This window comes from Nicotiana sylvestris, chromosome 5 (genome assembly GCF_000393655.2).
Source record: "Nicotiana sylvestris chromosome 5, ASM39365v2, whole genome shotgun sequence".
NCBI lineage: Eukaryota > Viridiplantae > Streptophyta > Magnoliopsida > Solanales > Solanaceae > Nicotiana > Nicotiana sylvestris.
The window spans coordinates 27,220,255-27,243,452 of record NC_091061.1 but is presented as its reverse complement, the minus strand read 5'-3'; the positions used below and the strand labels follow the sequence as shown (position 1 = coordinate 27,243,452).

At 34.2% G+C, this 23,198-nt stretch overlaps 2 protein-coding genes across 3 annotated transcripts; one reads left to right on the top strand and one right to left on the bottom strand.

Moving 5' to 3' along the window:
- The first annotated feature begins 8,414 nt into the window (after positions 1-8,414).
- Positions 8,415-15,986, top strand: LOC104247679 (uncharacterized). 2 transcript variants are annotated; one of them, XM_009803751.2, is made up of 4 exons: positions 8,415-8,610; positions 9,230-11,101; positions 15,153-15,577; positions 15,762-15,986. In XM_009803751.2, exons 2-3 carry the CDS (start codon positions 9,521-9,523, stop codon positions 15,531-15,533), a joined length of 1,962 nt encoding a protein of 653 aa, XP_009802053.1. In that variant the 5' UTR covers positions 8,415-8,610; positions 9,230-9,520; the 3' UTR covers positions 15,534-15,577; positions 15,762-15,986. The 2 variants fall into 2 exon arrangements, with proteins under 2 accessions (XP_009802053.1, XP_009802052.1); XM_009803750.2 differs by having other exon boundaries at positions 15,153-15,986.
- Positions 15,987-17,362: 1,376 nt separating this feature from the next.
- Positions 17,363-21,651, bottom strand: LOC104247678 (multiple organellar RNA editing factor 2, chloroplastic-like). The gene is made up of 4 exons (XM_009803749.2): positions 21,068-21,651; positions 19,659-19,756; positions 19,506-19,571; positions 17,363-17,743 (listed from the first exon to the last, which is right to left on the bottom strand). The coding sequence occupies exons 1-4, from the start codon at positions 21,487-21,489 to the stop codon at positions 17,613-17,615; spliced, it is 717 nt and encodes a 238-aa protein (XP_009802051.1). The 5' UTR covers positions 21,490-21,651; the 3' UTR covers positions 17,363-17,612.
- Between the last annotated feature and the right edge of the window lie 1,547 nt (positions 21,652-23,198).

The following is a 23,198-nucleotide window of genomic DNA, read 5'->3' as shown; positions in this document are numbered from 1 at the left end:
ACAAAATCGTGGTATAACTAATCCTGGGACAAGCTATCTCGTGATTATTGTGTTTTTTTATCCCTATGGGAGGGTGGGATAACTAATCACGGATAATTAATCACGGGATACTTGTTTCTCAATCAAACGACCCCTTAGGCATACTTGTGTTTACACAAACTTAACAAATACATGAAATGCATTATATATATATTGTAATCAGTGAAATATTATAGTAAATAATGTTTAAAAGTGTATAACACCAGGTGTGAGTGAGATTTAGATAGTAGGCCATAAATAAACTTTTGATATTTGTTATACGTATAACGCCTTAAGCTAGCTTCACCTTATCCAATTTGGAGTTCAATTTTGTCTGATAAGATCAATTAGTAATTTATAAAGCATGGATAACTCTCCAAGATGCATATGGAAATACTTCTCTTTCTCATACTATTTTCATAAGTATATAAGATGGAAATAGTTAATCAAGATTATATAATTACGAAACTGGGATTTAAAATTAGTCTATAATCGCTTCCTTTTTTGACAAAATTTATTTCATGATGGTTATGTTTGTGCTACCTTGCGTACACGTCTACTATTTTGTCGAGTATATGCTATCTTCTATCAGCACAAGTACTTGGTGATCTTGTCCGCAACGACTTAGACAGATAGAAAGAAATCATCTAGTTATTTTTGACTCTTCAAGAGTTTTTTTTAAGGCTTGTACTCACTTTATTGAGCACTAGCCACTAGGTTGCGATCTTGGATGCTCACATAATTGACATGGAGTGGAGCAAGCTTTGATTGAACACATCATGAGATTGTTGAGATTTGATCTTGTACACTGTTATCTGAATAGTGATATCTTTGATCATTACATTGTTTGATGGGATGACTAGAATGCTCTCGCTAAATTTGATTAATGATTAACTCTCGTTTAATAAAGTTTCAAAGGTAAAATCTAACTAAGCTACCTTACAAAAGCCTATGCTCATTCTTTTCTAAATTCTCTCTAATAGAATCAGCACCTACTTCATGAAACAAATACTTATATACTAGTGCAGCTGTCACAATCACAACAAAAAGGTTTCTTGATGCACATTTTTATAACATCTGAAAGATGCTTATACTAATTAATGTGAGATTAAAAAAATTAGTTGTTAATGGAGTGAGTTGAAACTATAGGAGAATCATCTGATTTATATTTGTGCAAATAAAAAAAAAAAGAAAATAAAAAAGAATCCCAGTCCGACCTAGGTGACTTATTAAATCCCTTTTCTAATGAGGTATCCCTTCGAGACTAAGTATACTACTACTACAACAACAACAATCCAATAAGTTCCCACAAATAGGATCTGGGGAACATGTATGCAGCCTTACGCTTATCCTGGAAGGGCAGGGAGGTTGTTTCTGATAGACTCTTGGCTAAAGAAAGAATGGAAAAAAGTAATGGCAACAACCAACAGGTCGTAATAACTACAAGATAAAATAAGAAGACAAAAATCAAGAAAGTAAGTAAACATCAAGTAGTAATAACAATCTAAGAATAAAAAGATGTCATACTAACATTAATGCTATCGAACTGAGTAAACATACGGAGAACGCTGATTGCCACACTCTCCTATCAAGAGTCATGTTGTTAATAAGTTCCAGTTGCACCGTGTCTCGCCTAATCACTTTCTTTCGGGATTTCTTTGGCCTACCTCTACCCCTCCTCACACCCACCAAGGCAAGATCAAGTATGTAAAGAGTTGTTTTTAACAACAAAAGTATACTATCATGTGTCATAACTGTATTAGTCGAAATCTGACCGCTACGGTCGATCTGATCGACTTCCCGTCCAAGCGGCGAGGCAGCGAAAGACGACATGTTTTATTCTAAATTTGTGCTCATAATACCCGTCAAGCCAGAAAAGACGACGTCTAGGGGGACGACAAAGGCATACGTAGTATGAAAGAGCATCAAACCAAGTACATAGCTGAGATTCCATAACTATATATAGGTGGCTGGGGATAGAAGAAGGAGGGGGGCGATCTCCAAGAAAATATGTAAAAGTCTCTCCTCCATTGATTAAGAGGAACCACGATGAAAAGTATCAATAAGATTGGTCACCCTCAACTCATCTTATGCATGATTTTTTCCAATTAGTTTACAGGTCTTGGAATTTATTATGTTTAACTAAGATTTACTTCTTCACTCTCTTTAATTGATTTATTAAAAAGGTTCCAATATCTTTTGAGTCAAACAATAACAGCTTGAAGGATTATTTTATCTTTCTCGTTAGAAAATAAAAATAAAATATTTTAGGCCTTTTTAAATCACCTTTAATATAATACCTTAATACAAATGAACTTCCTAGGCAGAGACACCATATTTAAAGTATTTGTTACGGACTGTACTTGGAAAGAGCCATTACAATGATGATGGCAAAAATAAAAAGCTTCCAACTCTGTCCATTTTAGAACATTTCCACATGCTAGAGGGGACCAATCTCACTTAGCAGCATTGCATGTGGTTTTCTGTGCATGTCTTCTTTTATATGTCTCTATTTGTTAGTGTGGGTTTGTCTGTACGCGTCGTCACGTACACAAGATTTTGTCGATTTATTAGGTATATGTATACATAATATTATATGAATAGTAATATTTTTCTATGATAAAATTATGTCGAATAACATCACCTAATTCTGTGTGCCTTCAGGCTTGTTTGGTACAAAGATAAGTGTTAATTAATTTCAGAATTAAATTTGAGATCAGTTTATCCTACGTTTAGTTAGAATAAAATCGCGGTATAAATAATCTCTGGATTAGTTATCCCAAGATTATAGTGTTATTTTTGTTCCTATTTGAGAGCGGGATAATTAATTCCGGGACAATTAATCCTGGAATAACTTTTTTCCCAATTAAACGATCCTTAAAAGTGTTTGGTTTGGTTTGGGGGGGACCCACTGGTATTTTTGCACAATTTTTTGCCGATTGTCTCGTTTTGGGACAACGGCTAAGTAAATGGCCCTCTTTTTATTTTTAAATCGCTGTCTAAAAATTCCTTTTTGAGCAAACTAAAAGTTTTATGAGAAAGATTAGACCATAGTCTAAAATTTTGTAAGTTATTGCAAATGTTAGACGATAGTCTAATATTTTGTTAGCAAAGTTGAGCAGTATATGAGCAAATGTTAGACTGGAGTCTGGCATTGTCCAGAAGTATAATTTTTAAGGGCTATATTTGCACAACCTTTTAACATAGGGACAAAATCTAAATAGTAGCCTATAAGAGGGACATTTGCGTAAATCAACCGTGTTTTGGAGGGTGTTTTTCACTTTTAGCCCGTTCCAGAAACTATTTACATTCGGTAGCCGAAAAAGTGTATAAAATTTATATAATTTTTGTATATAACATACAAAATGTATATATATACACAAAAAATAAACAAATATATATATATATATATATATATATATATTTATTTTTTGGCTATTATTTTGAAAGCGGTTATACAATGTATTTTTTGGTTTTGGAGAAATAAAAGTGGGCCAGGAATGAGATGACATATGGGCCTCCAACAAAGCCCATAAGGTTTCACAAAATCCAGAACAAAGTGTACCAGATATTAGCTTTTTGGTATCAAACAATAAATACAAACTAACCTTTGAGAAGGCAACTTGTTTGGTTCTTGAATCAGGTTTAACAATTTGTCCCAACCATGTCACATGTGAAACCATACACCTACAAAAGTTATACACCAACAATTATAAAAATAAAAAGTAATAATAAATGCATTATGGGATCATAAAACTTAGAAAGTCTGTGATTTTGGATATTTGGAAATGGAACGTAAGATGAGAGAGGCAGAAATCTGATAATAGTAAGAAATTATTGTTCAAAGCGGAGCCAAAATTTGAAGTTTATAACCAAGCTTTTAGCTTATTTTAGTTGTTGGGTTTATAATTAAATATTTATACCTATTGAGTATATTTTCTATTGTGAATATAAGGTCTAAGAAAAAGTTATTGGGTTCATCCGAATATACCTTATAGTCTGTTTGGCTAAGTTTCTTAAATCAGCTTATTTTTAAAAAGTGCTTTCTCAGAAGTATGTTTTAAAAAAAAATACTTTTAGTGAAAAGTAGTTTGTGTTTGGCTAATTAATTTGAAAAACACGTTTAGGCAACAAATAGTATTTGGTCAGGCTTTTAAAAAGTATTTCTCAGTGTTTTTTTAAAGGTGCTTTTCGAAAAAAATACTTTTGAGAAGAAATTATTTTTTTCTGCTTCTCAAAAACTGTTTCTTGCTTCTACTCAAAATTACTATTTTTTTCCTTCTAAAAACTTGGCCACACACCTTAATTATAAAAAATGAACTTTTGGCAAAAAACGAAAAAATATGTTTGGCTAACACTAAACTTGCCAAACATGCTATTAGACAATAACAACAATAATAATTACAACATTTAGGAACATAACTGTCTTTAGCAAATGACAGAATAAAAGGACAGTTCAGTGCACTAAGCTTTAGCTATTCACGGGGTTCGGGCAAGGAATGGACCACAAGGTCTATTATACACAGTCTGACTTTGTATTTCTGCAAGAAGCTGTTTCCACGGCTCGAACCTGTGACCTTCTGGTCACATGACAACAATTTTACCAGTTACACTAGGACTCATCTTCCAGAATATATGTGTGTCATATATATATATATATATGTGTGTGTGTGTGTGTGTGTGTGTGTGTGTGTGTGTGTGTGTAGTGAAGTTCTTAGTTTCACCCTTGGTAACATTTATTAGGGGGATCAATGGATATTTAAAAACTGACTAAACCGTCCGAACCAAACCGGTTTTTAGGTTTCTTTTAATAAAACTGTAGGTTTTTATACAAATCTGTAAACTGTACCGTTAATTATGGTAGGTTTTTTATTTTATGAAAATAAACCGAAAAAATATCGAACTGTACCGAATAAATTTACATGTAGAAATATATTTATATATTAAGTTTAAAAATAATAATGCATTAAATATTTCCTCGAACCTTTGAATTATGAGAACGGCTATAAGCCAATAAGTAATTAAATACAAAATCCGAATTCCCAAACTTATTATGCTACTCTTACTGAAACTAGCATATTCACTAGCAAGACATAAAGTATTTTAGCAATTTATGAGTAGCAAACTACAATGTATTAAATATGTTTCTTTTCGTGTAATTTGGATTTATCTTTTTGAATATTTAATCTTCTATAGACCTTTGAGTTCTAACTTGGTTGATATCTCTCCACTTGAGTGATTTATATTTTTTTTATGTCTTTACTTAGTTTCTTTTATGCTGCTGTAGAATAGTTGATGAATCTATACTTTAGCCATCATTCATGTTTTCTTAATTCATTGCCCTTTAAACAGTAAAATCTAGAGAGTTTTGCTAAGTTCTATAAAAGTATGTATGTTATTGCATTCTACTAGTAATTTTTATAAGATGTTGAAAAAAATACCGAAAATTAACCGAACCGTACCGATACCAAAGAGAAACTGATATAATTGGATTGATTTCGAAAAGTCTAATTTTGGTTATACATAATAGAATAACCAAAAAATTATTATGGGATAAATTTTATAAAATAACCGATCGAACCGAACCATTAACACCCCCTAACATTTACACTAACAATAATGTAATTTGAAAAAGAAGAAGAATTTAAAAAAAAAAAAGTTTGAGTTGAGATCTCCGAACAAATTACACCAAATACACAAACTATAGTGACTAGATTCACGTGAGAGGGTGAGAGCTTAGTTGGCTCCTCAAGGTTTCATAAGGTTACTGATTTAATAATTAATACCTAATCGTGTCTATTTATTTAGTTTTTCTTTTTCCAAAGAATATAATGGCCAAAACATTGACATTATTGGAAAGTAATTACTCTTAAACAATTCCTTAAAAAAGGATCCAATGACTTATAATCAGTAGAGTCAGTACTTGTGTTAGACTAAAAAATGTTTTTTGTATTCTAGATGTTGGAAGAAATTTCAGATTTTGACCATAAACTTGTGGTTAAAATTTAATTTTTAATAGTATCTCAGAAGAAATGAACAAACTACTAATAATTTCTTAAAGCAAAAAGTCTAGATAAAACAAGTATATATAGAATTCTATGAGTCAATAAGAAGCACCTCATAGAATATTCACGTATAATTTCCCCCCAAAAAATAATAATAAAAGAATGTGAATTAGAAATATCTGCACATGTTAGTCACAATAATACAAAAGTGGCATCGATTTTTTTTTTTTTTTTTTTTTTTGAGAACCAAATCTTGAAATGGTCAGTAGGAAGAAAAAAGTCCAATTTGATTAGTTTTTGTTTATGTCGCTCGAATTCTTCAAAAAAATTATTGCACCACTGCCAGATCCTTCAAAATGGTGAAAATAGTACGGGCTAGCCAGTTTTTGGACTGACAATTGGATAATAGCCAGTGTCTGCAAAACCATTAAAAATAGCCATTATTTTGTTGCAACATGGAAAATTCTAGCATAATATACTGGAGATTGTTGCACCTGTGTATGAACTTCAAACATATTATGCTGGAACTCCAGCACACGAAAAGATCCAGCATAATATATGGAGATTGGAACATCTGTGTATGAACTTCCAACATATTATGTTGGACCAGTATATTATGTTGGAACTCCAGTATATTATACTGGAAGTTCACATGTAAAAATTCGAACTCCAGTATATTATGCTGGAATATTTCGGATTTTGAACAATATTTTTGGTCAAATTTATCTTTACATGAAAAGTGGTAAAATTTTGATTACTTTTAAAACTATAGCTATTTTTCATTTACCACTTATAAATTTGACTATTTTTGAATTTCACCCTTCAAAATGTACTGTTTTTTAAGAAATCTTATATACCCGGAATATTTTTAAAAAGTCTGAAAAATAACAAACTTTAATTAGGTGCATTTTATCATTTTCTTTTCATTTTTGTTGGGAAACTTGAAAGTCTACACAAGTTAACCACAGACAATTGAAATTGATTATAAAATAATGTAATAATGCCAAACAAAATTATTGTGTCACTTTCTACGGTCATAGGTTTAACTCATGCAGCTATATTTTAGTGCTTTCTCAAAAAAGAAAGCAAAAATAACTTCTTTCTTTTAAACCATTTTGTCATTTCTTTCTTTCACAAGACATGTCTTCTAAATATAGATAAGCAAAAGAAAAAGTTAAAAATAAGCATCATCTGTAAAAGGATTGTTAGAACTTAGACTAAAGTAGAAAAATATGTTACATTAAAAAAAGGTAAAAGAATAAATCTCGACATTACTCACACACAAAAAGTAAAAAAGAAAATACATATTCTGTCAAAGAAAGAATGACATTTTTACTACCTAGGGAGAGAAATGAATTTTCTTGATTATAAAATCTTAAATGTACTTTTAACAATAAAAAGTTAACGTATATTAGTTAATATTGCTCATTCAAAAAATATTGATTACCATATTCCTATTACTCTTTTTAGGATTATCTTATGTTTGTGTGAATGTATTTTTATACCATAGAAGCAAATTAATTAGTTTGAAGAGATTATTTATCTTTATTTTCATATTACTACTTTAATATATTATGAATAATTTCCTTTTAACATGATCAGTGCAAAAAAAAAAGATTTTTTTTTTTACTGTCAATGTAAGATGAACAGTATTCAAAGAATACAATGACAATATAAGTAATTATTACGCAATCAAATTACTTATTAAGTAATTACATGTAAATTACTTAATAAATATTAATTAATTGTTAGCTAACCTGCTATCATATATTAAAATTATAGTGTAAACTGTAAAAGAATATGCAAACTCTCTAATATAGTATTGTGGTGGAGTGTTAAGAACTCTTCCATCCGTAACCATAGGTCTCGAGTTTGAGTCGTAGGTATGAAATCGTCTTTAGTATTAATAGTGAGTGTTTTATCCTTAAAAGTGCGACTTTTCAATGCGAATCCATATTAGTCACACTCCTGGAATAGCCTTTAATGGTGAGCGTCGGACTCGAGTTCAAGTAGTAGGTATAAAATCGTCTTTAGTATTAGTAGTGAGCATTTTACCATCCAAAACTAAGACTTTTCGATGTGAATACAAATTAGTCGAACTCCTAAAATCACCTTTAATAGTAAGTATCAGACTCCAAAGTGAGTACCGAATATCCGACATAGAACCAAAAAAACTTCTTTTTTTTTAAATTAAAAAAAAAAAAAAAACACTCCTCAGAGGTGATGTTTCATTGGCCAATGCTGGGTCCCAGTGCAAGGCTGCTGCACAAAGAGAAAAAGCATTAAAGATAACGCACGCGCTTTACAGTAACACTGGCAAAGGCATTTTCGTAATTTAAAACAAAATCCAGGGGCAAAATGTTTGAATCTAAATACAGAAACAGCAAACAACAGTAAACAGCCAGTGGGGGAAGCAGAGATGATAACAGCAACACAAACCAAAAGTGAAAGAAAGAACGAAAGATAAATCTATATCAATTCTAGAGAGAGAAACCCTTTTAATATCTTAACCTGAATTTTGATTACTCACTTTCTCTCTCTAGAAACCCCTCACCCAAAAAGATCTTGCTTTTATCGATTTTTCCAGGTAAAGTTTCAATTTCTTTGTGGGTTTTATTCATATTTGTTTTTTTCAGGTAAAGTTTTAGGTTTAATTTGTGGGTTTTATGCATATTTTGTATTTATTAGGCTTAATTTATCGATTTGGGTATCATTATGCTGAATTTGATTACTTTCTCTCTCTAGAAACCCCCCTGTTGTTACCCCAAAAATATCGCTGTTATCGTTTTTTTTCAGGTAAATTTTTAATTTTTATTTGTGTGTTTTATGCATATTTTGTATTTATAGGTTAATTATGTTAGATTTGGGTATTTTTATGCTGAATTCTGTTACAAAGAAAGATGTAATAAAGCTAGATCGATGAGTGTGTAATGCCCCTTTTCAATTTAATTTTTTAAAATAATTTCCTAAGAAGAGTGAAGAAGCTTGAAGAAGGAAACTGAAGATATCTAACTTCAGTTTTGAGAATCAAATCTACATATTTAGAAACTGCATAAAAAGTACTATAATTAGGAAAAATTTCTTGATTTGAGAAAAAATCATGGTCAAAGTCTCAAATAGAATACTAGTTAGGACTTCAAATAGTAATAATGTCCTCTTTTTTGGGCAGACAAGTATTTATTTTGGTCTTTTTTTGTTGGATTCAGATTTCAGCTTAATTATATTGGAGTTCAGGGCATATTGGTGTTTGTGTTTCAGCAAATTGAGCTTGAAACTTGCAATGCTGTAATTGGTAAAGTATATGAGAGCTGAAGGTGATATCAGTCAAGAAAAATCAGTTCTTTAATCTTGGCAGAATTCCAAACATTTCAATTCTAGTTGATTTAGTTGACGATGAGCATCAAAATAGTCAAATATGATTTGAAGAGAAAGATGGGTGAAATCTAGGTTATTCCAAGAACTTTGGAAAGGAAGAAGAGAGAGTCGAAGAGAATTCAATGGAAGATTTGTCCAAGTACGTTCATAGTCCAGCTCATTTGGCTGTGGCTAAGCGAGACTATGCCACTTTGAAAAGGATAGTTGCTGGCCTTCCTCAATTGGCCAAGGCTGGTGAAGTGAACACTGAGACGGAGTCTCTGACTGCTGAGATTGATGCAGATGCTGTTTCTGCAGTAATTGATAGGCGGGATGTTCCTGGCCGTGAAACCCCATTGCACCTTGCTGTTCGGATAAGGGATCCTATCTCGGCTGAGATTTTAATGGCTGCAGGAGCCGATTGGAGTCTTCAAAATGAGAACGGTTGGAGTGCTCTCCAGGAAGCCGTGTGTACAAAGGAGGAGAATATTGCTATGATTATTGCTAGGCATTATCAGCCTCTTGCCTGGGCCAAGTGGTGCCGCAGACTTCCTAGGATTGTTGCCTCAGCTGCTCGAATTCGTGATTTCTACATGGAGATAACCTTTCACTTTGAGAGCTCGGTAATACCATTCATTGGACGGATTGCCCCGTCAGACACTTACCGGATTTGGAAACGGGGTTCTAATCTTCGTGCGGATATGACTCTTGCAGGATTCGATGGGTTCCGCATTCAACGTTCAGATCAAACTTTCCTCTTTCTTGGAGAAGGGTATTCATCCGAAGATGGGAATGTATCTTTGACTCCTGGTTCTTTGATTGTGCTTGCTCATAAGGAGAAAGAGATTACAAATGCATTAGAGGGAGCTGGTGTTCAACCATCAGAAGCTGAAGTTGCCCGTGAAGTGGCTTTGATGTCTCAAACAAATATGTACAGGCCAGGAATAGATGTTACTCAGGCGGAGCTTGTTCCCCACATAAACTGGAGGAGACAGGAGAGGTCTGAGATGGTTGGTGCATGGAAGGCAAAGGTTTATGATATGCTTCATGTTATGGTTAGTGTAAAATCAAGGCGTGTTCCTGGTGCTATAACCGATGAGGAGCTCTTTACTGTGAATGATGATGACAAAATAGTGAATGGGGGCGAGCGTGATGATTATGATGATGTATTAACAGCTGAAGAGCGACTGCAGTTAGATTCTGCTCTTCGGATGGGCAATGCAGATGGACCTGGTGAGGATGAGGATTTCCATGGAAACTCTGATGGAGGTTCATTTCAGAGCTGTGAATCCAATGGTGTTATGAAGGAGAAGAAGAGTTGGTTTGGTTGGAGCAAGAAAGGCTCCAAAGATACTAGTGATGATTCAGGGGATTCAAAGCTTGTAAAGAAGTTTTCAAAGTTGGCTCCAGAGGATAGCAAGCAGAGACCAAATGATAGCCACGGATCATCATCCGAAGTTCCTCGGGAGGATACAGGGGATGTCAAAAGGAGCAAAGATAAGAGCAGCAAGAAGAAAAAGAAGAAAGGAACCGTGGGCGAGTCAAAGACCGAAAGCGAGTATAAAAAAGGATTAAGGCCTGTTTTGTGGTTGACGCCGGACTTCCCCCTCAAAACAGAGGAACTCTTGCCATTGCTTGACATTCTAGCCAACAAGGTTAAAGCTATCAGAAGACTAAGGGAGCTTCTAACTACTAAACTACCTCCTGGCACATTTCCTGTCAAGGTACTTGATACCCTCTCTCTCTCTCTCTCTCTCTCTCTCTCTACCTATCTCTATTTTGTTATTCCTTGTTGAATTTTTTTTTTCTGACCCATCCCTTGTCTACTTTTCTGTGCCGGAAGAGGGGTTCTTCTATATCTCAATAACCTCATAAAAGCACTTTTGCCTGGGGTGCATGATGTCCAAGTCATACAGTGATGTGCGTCGCCATGAAACAAAAAATGCCGATGCATTTACTTGAAAAGAATGGACAATCAGTTATAAGATGCATGTACTGTGTCCTTTTCTTTTTGAGACTACTAACCTGGACATGGTTTCATTAATAAGAATCACAGGTTCAGGAAGCCTACAGAAAGGAAAAGATAAGAATTACAGCGTTACATCATGAGATCTTTTAAAAAGATTATACAGATCACATTGAATATGTCAGTTTTCATTTCCAAGCACCAAAATTAAGACTTGAAAGAAGCTAGATACAGATCTGGAGAGATGCGTCTTCTCGCCTTAGAAGACTCGCCTACTTTTTCCCAACCATAGATTCCAAAAGAGGAAATTTCCAATGAGTGACCGCAATTTTCATCCATTTGATGAGGTAGAGTCCCTTGCTAAAATAAAATCCTTTGAGATGAACACTTGGGTTTATCTTGATAGACACACCTAAAGGTTTACTCTTGATCTTAGACTAAGTTTAAGAGATCATCTCTTAGCCTTCAGTGTTCGTCTAGTGTTTTGCTTATCTTGTTTCTGTTCTTTTTTTTTTTTTTTTGTAGTCTGTCTCCTTCCATAAGTTAGACTTAATCTTTTTCAAGTTAATCTCTATGGCCATTTATCATAGTAGTCATGGTTGAATCCTAGACCAATGCCAATATTTCCAATGCTAACCATTAAAGAGATAGACCTTGGGTCTAACTCAACCCAAAAGCTAGCTCATGAGATAGGGATTGCCAAAAACATATAAGGAGAGAACAAACCGGTTCCGCAATCAGTGTTAGACACTTAACACCTCGTACACCCGAGAGTGAACTTATGGAGCATGGACAATATAACATTTTTCTTGAAAAGTCTTAACATTGGTAATCCAAGAATCATAGTTGATTTGGCTCTGATACCATGTTAAGAAAATGGACCTTGGGCCTAACACAACTCCAAAAGCTAGTTTATAAGTTGACAAGTGCCCAAGACTACTAAGGAGACTACAATCAATTAAGTAAATACTTTCTAAGAAGGAGCATTGAGTTGATTTTTCTTGTTTGTGTTATTTTAACATGTCCTGTTTTATAGGAAAAACCTTACCTTAGAATCTCTCTTTCTTTCTTGGTTCGGCCTTTTCACGTCTTGGACTGTGCTTTCTTTCTCTAGTTTGTAATGATAAATGATTCTCCCTGAGAAAAAATATTGCCATTTCAATAGCTGGGGCATATCTTCTGATACATCAATTTTAGCTTTGCGTTTCCTATCACTTCACAAGCTAGTACTCTTTCTGAAATGTAGTCGTTTAACAAGAGAGCAGTAAAGTTAAAGGGAAGATCTGAAAATAAATGGATTCATCCAGGCAGTAGACCTGTATTTAATGTAAGTGTAGTTGATCAATGATCCTTATCCCAAAACAAAATGGTGTAGTTGGTGAAAGGTAACAAGTATGAATAAAAAATATATATATAACCTGTAAATAGCTAGAGAATATAGTAGAAGGGCAACGTTTCTGTTCATTTGTTTTAATGTACCACTATCCAAGTGGGTGTGAAATTGGTTCCTGAAAAAGAAAATTGGTTCCTGAACTTTTTCTGTGGATCCTTCATAATGCCCCAAGAACTTGTTAAAATTGAACCCATGTGTATACAATAATTGCGCACCCAAATCCACGTGCATAGGAGAAGGTTACCTGGGTACTTGATAATATACATGTTCGCAAATCCAAGAATATGAAAATATTACTTGGGTATCTAAATAAGTGCTAGTACAGTAGTATGTGGATGGTTGTTTTTATAAGCTTCCGTAGTTAATTAAATACTAATCCTATATAACTAACTCAATAAAGAAAAAAATTTGTTCATAGAAGTTCTCAATCATTATCAATATATTCACTTTAAATTATGTTCTATTTTTTTTAGTTTTATCAGTTCAATTTTACCAGTTATTGTACTTCCTTTTTTGTTTCAGTAAAAACACATAGCCTTGAAGATTTAAAACTTTTTCTAAAAATATTATTCAAAAGCTATTCTTAAGTTCATGCGAGAAGATACAAACATGTTTAATTAGCACTTTTATTACGATTCTTTAAAAAAAATCATATAACATAAATTTAAAAATTAAATCTTATGTCTCAATTTATCTCCTTTCAAAGGTTTCAATATTACCTAATTAGTAAGGTTTTAGTTGTTGAGATGAAAAAAATATCATAATTTACATAACTTTGTCGAAACGTGCGTAGCAAAGAAAGCATTACTAAAACATAAAAATCTAATAGGATGCACAAATACTATAAAACATTATTGAAATTTAATGCGTGTGCATGTACATATTAATTTAAACATTTTATTTTTAATATATAATCTATTTTAAAGTTCTAAATATTTATACTTCCTATATAGTTTAAATAAAAAAAGATTCAATAAGTAAAAATTTAATTGATTTTAAAGTCCGAAATATTAGAAAAATATTTAAATTATATTAGTATTCAATGTGAAATTTATTTTTAAAGAATAAAAAGTCAATCATCATTTTCTGTAGAGGTTTCGTGCTTTTATAATATAGATTAGCTTTTACGGTTTAGTATGATTAAAATATGCATCAAATAATTATTTTGGTTGCTTAATTGAATATGGATTAATTATATTATATGATTAAAATAAGAATATTTAAAGTGCACATTTAATTGTTCCATGTTAAAACAATTTTAATGTGGATGCTATTGTATTAAAAAACATTAACTTAATATGCGATTTCATGTCCTCATATTTCAATTAAATTAGAATTCAATTCAAAGCACCGTATAAATGTTCTCATCTATTTTCAATTAGTATAATATATATAAGGTAAAATATATATGTATTTTCTTCTTACTTAATTTAATAAGGAAAGATAAGTTTTAATTGATATCCTAAATATTAGGAAAGCACTTGAGTTACAATTTTATCCATTATGAAAGGTATTTTAGAAGGGTAAAAAAGGCGAACGACATTTCGCTAAGGGTCTTCGTGCTTTTAATATAGTATAGATAATGGAAACTTCGATTTTTCAAACGACTATGAGATTGCACCCTCCCTCCACCTCCAGCATGTATAAAAAGAAAAGTTTGTGTTTCAAATTTAGTATAGAAGGGCAAAGAGTTTCATCGAGCATATGTCATATTCAGAGTTTTCGTGTGTGTACATCGAAAACCAGCTCTTTTTTTGACTTTTGATGTGATTGTTTCCTGCCCCTGCCTTGACAAAACTAGTTTAGTTATCACCTTTAACAAAGAAGGCATTTTGCCTGTTCATGTGGAAATCTTTTGATAATTTGTCACTCTTGTCCTGAAAAGATGCTTACAAATGGATAAACTCTGATCCAATAGGATATGTTGAGTTGTTGCAGAGCATTTGAAGTAAAGATTTCTCTCTTATGGTTATAGTTGTATCTAGTGGATGGTCAATATACTTATTTGTTGATTATTATTATTATCATAAGATGTTCTATTATAAGGGATAACAAATGGTTAATGGCTTGGCTTGTGATTTGTCTATATGGCAAGTTAGCTTAAAATTGTTATATGGACTAAATTCTTATAAGCGAAAACAGAATTAAAAAAATGACTCTATGCAATTTGAGATAAAAATTTCAAGGTGGTGGTGTCGTTGTAAGAAGTTATATTTGGTTTGTGGCAAGATTTGCTAGATCTACTGGAAAATCCCAGCTTTCTTAGTTATTGTCTATATTATATAGTTGGTAATGGGAAATTGTTCCTTCATTACAATTGAAAGTCATACTTGAGATTTTGATGGAACTGCATTCTCATTTGACTGACTGTATTATGAATATTTCACATTACTTATAAGAGTCTGCTGCACTTCAGGTAGCTATCCCTATTGTTCCAACCATTCGAGTTCTTGTTACATTTACAAAGTTCGAAGAGCTTGAACCAGTGGACGAATTCTCAACCCCTCTTTCAAGCCCTACCAATTTCCAAGATGCTAAGTCCAAGGAATCGGATGGCTCTACATCTTGGATTTCGTGGATGAGGGGGAATCGTGATGAGCTATCTAGCGACAGTAAAAGCCACAGTTTCCAGGACGAGATTGATCCTTTCCGTATACCTTCTGATTATGCTTGGGTTGATGCAAATGAGAAAAAACGCCGGATGAAAGCCAAGAAAGCAAAGAGGAAGCATAAAAAGCACGGTGCCACTAGAAATCCAGAGACTGGGCAGCAGACTAGTGAAGATGTTGAAGAATAACAGTGAGCGTATTTCTCCTCTCCTACCTACCACAGGAAGAAGAGGTAAAGCCCTCTGTTTCCCTGCTCGTGCCAAGCAAGTTGAGGCTTACATTGGGGGGCATGTTTATGGGTTTGCCTCTATTATATTAGAAGTTATTTATCTCCATCAAGCGATATTTATCTTCTGCTGTTGTTGTATCTTTATTTAATGTGAAGATTTACAAAGCATCTTTTTTCCCCTTCATAGCATCTCCAGCATGTTTGCTGAGCTAAGTACAATAGGCAGATTCGAGTTGGAGATCTTGGGGAGAGCTTACGTGATCTCTCGGACTTTGTAGAACAATGAGTGGCATACAAGTCCTATCCTTTTTTAAGATTTTTCTTTCTTTGTAGACTTTGAAAGAGGAAAGCAGTTTGTGCTTCGCCGTCTTGTTAAACAGATTAAATTTGTAAAGAGCTTTGCATTTTCCAACAGCCTAGTGCACTTGTCTGTTATTTTTTTCGTAATAATCTTGAAGTACTACTTATAACGTAATCGTCGTTCTATAATTTGAGATGTTAAATGTATTTTTTATTTTTTTGTAAATTTGTATTACAGTGGACTTTGAAGGAAAATAGAAACTGCACCAGTGGGAATCAGTCAAATGTGCTTATAATACTTCTCATATGGAAACAATCATACTCTAGTAAGAACTTTATTAGACAAGCAGGGTCAAATAGGGGACTTCCCAACTTCAAATGTTATTCCATAATAGTTTGCACTTTGCATAGAGTGGTCAAATACTGGACTTGTTACAAACATTATTGCTGAGAAAGCATCTTGACGAAGATAAAAGAGTTCGACCCCTGATAACCAAAGTCTGTATTCTTCCTAAAGCCCCCTATTGTTGGCATCTAGGATATTGAATAAAGCAACGACCAAGAGGATACTGATTTGATGGAAACATAGGAACCAAAAGGTTATGTTAATTGTATTTTATTAGTCTAAAACACTTAAGTTACCATTACCTTTAAAATTAGAAGAAAACTAAAGAAATAGTTGAGGGAATCAAGAAAGCGTTTTCAATACTAGTCATTCTTAAGAAAGAAAAGATATGAACGATATCATTACAAGATCTAAGATTTCAACTCCAGGAAGAACTACTAGTCATTATACCTACTGCTTCTTTGTGATAATGAATGTAGACATCATATGAAAACCTTTGTGCAAACACATTTGCCCAAGCATATAACTTTTCTTGCCTTGCATATCTTTTGCTACATATAATTGAGGTTTGACACAACTATAATTTGCAACGGTGACGAGTTGGTTGGCAGCTAGGACAATGGATCCCTTTTTATTGGAACCCACAACCGTTTGAATAAACTCAACCTTCAGACTTCAGTTATAGTCGCAGATCCAATATAGAAGCCACTGGTTCGATAAAACTCAACCCTTCCAACTTATGCGGAAAAAACGCGTATAGGTATTGTTAGACGTGTATTTCAGAACGTACATTTTCAACCTAGAACCCATGAAGTCTAAATCATGGACATGCCATCCAAGACGACCAAAAACCTATTCAGTACACTGACGGTGTAACAATTTTTACCCCATCAATGTATTTTGAGCTGATGCAACATATAGCCTGCTTTATTTTGTAGGTCACTAATCTCACTTTTATGGACAGTGACTCAACTGTGCAAAAATTCTTTTACACTGTCTACAAGTTGCTGTTTGCAGAAACTCCACTATGAATATGAACCATGCACTGACAAATGATCATAGGGATTTGTGGTTATACCAGGTTATGTTCAAGCTACAAAATGCAAAGCTTTCCATGCAAATGTTTTCCTCAACAAATGGCATTAGCAAAGACCCAATCATACTAGATTCTTAAAATTAACTCATAGTATATACATCAGACAAAGTCAAGTTTTAGTAACTGAGAAGATGGAGGACTACTGGTTTGAAATGTGAAATAGAGCAAATACAGAAACATAGCTTGATTGAAGACATGTCCAAATGCGGAAACATAGATATTCAAGTTTTCTCTAACACCACACAACCGTGCTTACAACTCCAACTCGCCTGAACCTTCCTTACATTGAATATAATTCATCGCATGTTATCTCTGCGCCTGTTATACCTATTGGGTCTTATTCTGTCATTACGCTGAGGGACAGGCTCTACTCTCCTCTGTCGTTCAGGTGATCTCTGAACTATCTCTCCATTGACAAAAAGTTCAGCTGCAAGGAATGAGATAAGATCAGTGCTAGGGCAAAATCATACACATCCTTCATCAAATATATTGGAGTGAAAGAGCCAATAGAGTTAAAACTAAATACATTCGACGCATGAATCTCAGAGCTTGGCATAGAAGGCATAGGAAAAATAATACTATAACAAGACACAATCAATGTCATCCTCCTATGTACCAAAAGCAGTTTCAGTGGGTTTACTGGTGGGAGGGGAAAGGGGAAGAGAAGGATTTTCTATTTATCGGAAGCAAGCCTGAACTCTGTACTTCTCTGTTGAGAAGTAAGCCACCTCAGAAGAGGAAATCTTGAAGAAGATAGAGAAAATAGCGAGCTTGAACTCGATGAAAGTATTAAAAAAAAGACACCTTTAAAGCAGCAATTACATGGAGCACTTGAAATCTAAAGGCTTCAAAATCAGAATGTTTCCAGGTTTTCACAAAATACTATCAGTTCATTAGTAGGAATTAGGACAAAAGCAAAATCGTTTTTGACAAGTCCAAAAGAAAAATCATGGTTTGTACCGGTTTAGAGAAAATTTGATATTGTTCTGGATTTAGGTGAGCGGAGAGCAAGTTAATTAGGGGGGAATGCAAATGGGTAAAAGACAAGGTATCTTTGCAATAACACTAATGCAATAGGGGATACATTAGCCACCTGATAGATCCATACTTCTAAAGGTACGTTCTACAAAGCAGATGACTGAGTTAAAGCAGAGAGTTAGCATATGTTGAATTCACACATTCTTGGAATTCTTTATATCATAGTGGGTCACTTTCAGGTGATGATTAGGAACCTCATGCTCAGTGTACAATCCTTACTATTGATGACATATCCTCCCCTAATTCACTTGACACCCCACCTCCCACCCCCCAATTTCCCCTTGCCAACAGTGATGTCCGAACCAACTTGTGTGCACCTCAACTATGCCACGGGGTATCTACTACCTCCAACCAACATAGATAACGAGTAACTTCATCCACCAAGGCTCAAGCAAATTGGAAGAAATCACCTAATGTTTTAGCCTTTACTAAGATATGAATCATGGTCTCCAAAGTTTGGGCTCACTTCATTGACCACTAGAGCACACCCTTGGTACTCTCCTAATTCACTTCACATATTCGTCCTCATAGGGTAATCACAAAACTTTGATCGACAACTTTATACGAAAAGAAATTATATCATGTTAGCATTTAAATTCACAATATGACATTTCTTTATGTTTTGACTTAGTAAGACGTCCTTGAAATTTCTCCCGCTACCAATTATTGACTATATCTCCAAACAACACATACATCCTAACCCATAAAATGTATATTCTTCTGATCTTTTTAGAATGTTGTCAATGCCCTTTTCCCTTGCTTAGCTGTCTTCATTATATAAAAGAAACCATGGATGCCCATCTTCCAACCACATTCTTCATCTATTTTCTTCAAATAAGCCAACATTAATCTCAGTTTGTTGCCTCTGAATGCTCATACTGGTGAGACAACCCATAGATTTTACAATTCAAATTACTGTTTGAATTATATTTTGGACACAATTACACGTAAAGGACAAAGACAAGAATTTTAAGAAACATCTAGTAAGAGCAGACTTCTTTTATGCATTTCTTGATTCTAGCTATTGGGTCAAACTCCTACTACCTTAAGGAATATGATCTACAACTCAGAATCTGCTGCCAAACAAAGTGCAAACAATTGCTCAAAGAATATTTTGTTTTTAATCAGCAAATAGCTAAAAGAACGTTTACCTCCATAATCCTTGTATTCAGGATCAACATAGGAATCAGGCAGCACAAAGAGCACACCAGGCAAACCTATTGCAGAAAACATTTGAAGTCAATTCTTTAATATAAACTGATACAAAAAACTATTCAAATGAATGAAAATCATTTTCAACAGACCTTCCATTTTATTTGCAGTCTCCTCATCAACTTCACATCCAAAGCCAAAATACCTCTCACATGAGACATTGTAAATCTTCTTTTTTGCTTCCTCTTCGCTACACATTCAAATTAGAGACTACATGAATAGGTATAATAAAACTACTATTACTACACATCACTCCTAACTAGTCAGGGTAGGTTATATGAATCCTCAATAACAATTCAGCTTCCCGTGGGCCTTTTTCATTCCAATACTTAATACACTTGAATAGCTAACTAGTCAGGGTAGGTTATATGAATCCTCAATAACAATTCAGCTTCCCGTGGGCCTTTTTCATTCCAATACTTAATACACTTGAATAGCTACATGAACAGAAAAGCACAAATGAGTTATCTAGACACATTTATACTCCTTCCATCCACAGAAAACTAAAAACGCTACTATTGGAAAGTCAAAACAATTTTCTTTTGGATGATGGTAGTGTCCGGCTAACTTGAGTGCACCTCGACATTTTCGCTGGGCACCTGCAACCTCCCACCAACCCAGGTGTTGGGTAACTCTGCCCACCAAGGCTTAGGCAGGTAAGAAGAAATCACCTACTAATATTTTTTTGCCTCACCTGGAATTGAACCTGAGACCTTGTGAATCTCCTCCTAATCAATGGCTACTAGGCCACATACTTGGGGGCAAGTCAAACAACTTTTTTATAAAATATATATCTTAAACATTTTCAAGTAAAAAAAAATTAAGGTATATCTACTTTTATATAGGCTGAATATGTAGGTTTTATTTGAAAAAAAACTGATATTACATCAGTTAATCCTCATAATCAAAGATCCGCCACTTATTACAGAGGGAGTATTTTCTTATTACCCTTGCAATCCCTTTTTAAAATTTTAAGATTCAAAACAACTTTTTTAAAACATATTCAAGTAAAAAATATTAAGGTATATCTACTTTTATATAGGCTGAATATGTTAGGTTTTATTTGAAAAAACTGAAAACTAGATTAGTTAATCCTCACAATCCAAAATTATGACATTAACTACACAGGGAGTATTTTCTAATTTCCCTGCAATTCCTTTTCAAAATTTTAAGATATTTCTAACATTAATAGTTCATATTTACATAGTTTCCACATATGTAAGCTTTACTTTTTTTTTAGAACAACTACTAACTCGGGCTGAAAAACAATAGCTGTAATTTTTTAAGGACGATAGGAATATGCTATTTTTGCTTTGTAAGGACTTCAGCTAGGGTCCTTATCAAAAAAGGGAAAGTTTTTATTACCTCCCGAGGACTTTAGCTAGGGTTTCAATGTAACAATGCATCATTTGCTACATTTATTGCATATTTTACATAGTTTCTACACATAACTTTTTTTATAATTTAACAATTAACTCCGAAAATTAGATGTTTTTATTACCTTCCGAGGACTTTAGAGAGGGTTTGAATGTAACAATCAATCATTTGCTGTTTATTAGCGCCTTCTCCACCAGGTTTATCCATAACAATGAGCCAGTGCTCGTAATCACAGCCCGGAAACAGCGGGGCCATCTCGGTCGGAACCCGGTCGCCGCTTCCCGGAGTATAAGGAGAGTTACCGGCCCGGTTCACTCTGAACCTAACAGAACTGAGACTGAACGGTTTGAGGAAATTAGGGTTTTTGGGTAGAAGGGAATGGGAGAGGAAAAATGACGGTTGAGGTGAATATCCGACGGCTGGAAGAGGTAGAGGATGTGTAATTGACGGCGAAGAGGAAGAGGAGGCGGAGGAGAGAAAGCGAGAGTAGTGGCGAGATGTGTAGAGAGTTCGAGTAATGGATTTGGTGATTTTAGAGGACGCCATTTTTGATGAATTTTTTGAGAGTTAGGGATTGTTGGAGTTGAGAGCCGTGAAGACGAGGGTTTATGGGATTTATTAAGGGATAGTCGGCTTTATTGTTCCCCTTTTTTTCTTCTTTTTGGGTAGCTCAATCTCAATTAGACAGCACAGCTCTTGAACTTTCACTAACTTTATGCTTTAAGGTCTGAAGTTTTGAACTGCCAAAATTAAACTCCAGAAAGTTTAAAATTTAATAATCGATCTCGCCCAACTATACTTTATAAAAAGAACTAAGCGGTCGTTGCAAATATAATCCGGTTTATAAGTTCGGAGTCGAATCCCACACAGAACTAAGGCTTAGCTACTGTTGTTCAATGTCACTAAGGATATAAGCTCAAACAATTCCTAAGTTATAAATATTAAGATTCTTATATCTAATTAACTAACTAATTAAAGTAGTAGATTAACAACTAAAAATACTACGGGTTGGAGAAAAGATTAAGGAGGTCTAGAGTTATGATTTTCCCAATTGCCGGAATCCTTCCCGCTACGTCTTCTATAATTTCGCCTAAGTATTCTCTACCGATCATGAGCGCTCTGAGTGTCGTAATTCTCTCCCGAGTAACTACCATAATTTACTAGATATATTCTCCCGAATTACGCTAGCTAGCATTAAGTATTGCTCACTCGGATCGCACCAAGGTTTCGTTATCCCTAATCACACATTTAAACCCTCCGTATTGATCCCTCATATATGTTAGGAGTGATGTTGTTCAACAACTACCTAAAATATGCACTCTCTCCCAGTAATACACACTAAATAGGTACAGTCGATCTTCAACCAACCACAATATAAACGTAGTTGAACTAATAGAGAAACCCGCTCAATTATATAATAACGTAACAAGAATTTATCCTACAACAGGTTCCATCAAAACCCTAGATAATAAATTAGCTATTCATAATAGTGTGCATAACTACAATACTAGAATTCATAACCAATAATAGAAAGAAGGAAGTGAAAAACTCGTAGAAGAATTCTCCGCCTTGCTCCTAATGTGTTCTTGCCTCCTTAGGTCGAATCTCCGGTCTCCTTAGGTCTAAATTATGTCAAAAGTCCTCAAAATACCGTTTTTCCATGTATATATACCAAGTAGGGTTGGGCCCAAATAATTCCACCTTCTCCTACGCGAAAAAGGACACTTTTTCCGGACAGGACGTGTGCGACCGCGGATCAACCACGGATTGACCGCGCATTTTGACCAGTGTTATGTCCCATTTGTGCGGCCGCAAATTTTCCGCGCACTTTTCTCCCTGTTCTATTTGGAATTTGGAAAAACGTAAAACACAAAAGTTGTATCCTTTTGAGTTAGCTTTCCAACCATATATTGTGGAGCCCAAATGGATTTCTGAGAGAAAAGTTATGTGCATTTTACTAGACAGTGCGCAATATGCCTACTCGATTCTTCGTTCGTTCTTAACTATCATCTGTTGATCCCCGAACACGATCCCGACTTAATTCCTTGGGATTTTACTCAGACTTCAAAGCTCCAAATAACTTTAATTCATTCCATAACATTTACATAGCTCGGAATCACTCCTACAAGGTATAAAACACACAATTAGTGCAAAACACTAGCGATTAAAGCTCAAACTCAATTAAAGTGCAGTAAATTAAAGTGTAATAAACAACTAAAATACGTAATTATAGCCTATCATCAATAACTTTAGAT

Coding starts and splice junctions, on each gene's coding strand:
- LOC104247678 (XM_009803749.2), bottom strand. CDS start 21,489: ATGGCGTCCTCTAAAATCACCAAATCCATTACTCGAACTCTCTACACA. Junction 19,757..21,067: donor CTCTCTAAAGTCCTCGGAAG/GTAATAAAAACA, acceptor TTGAATGTGTAG/CGAAGAGGAAGCAAAAAAGA. Junction 19,572..19,658: donor GACTGCAAATAAAATGGAAG/GTCTGTTGAAAA, acceptor TTTCTGCAATAG/GTTTGCCTGGTGTGCTCTTT.
- LOC104247679 (XM_009803751.2), top strand. CDS start 9,521: ATGGAAGATTTGTCCAAGTACGTTCATAGTCCAGCTCATTTGGCTGTG. Junction 11,102..15,152: donor CTGGCACATTTCCTGTCAAG/GTACTTGATACC, acceptor GCTGCACTTCAG/GTAGCTATCCCTATTGTTCC.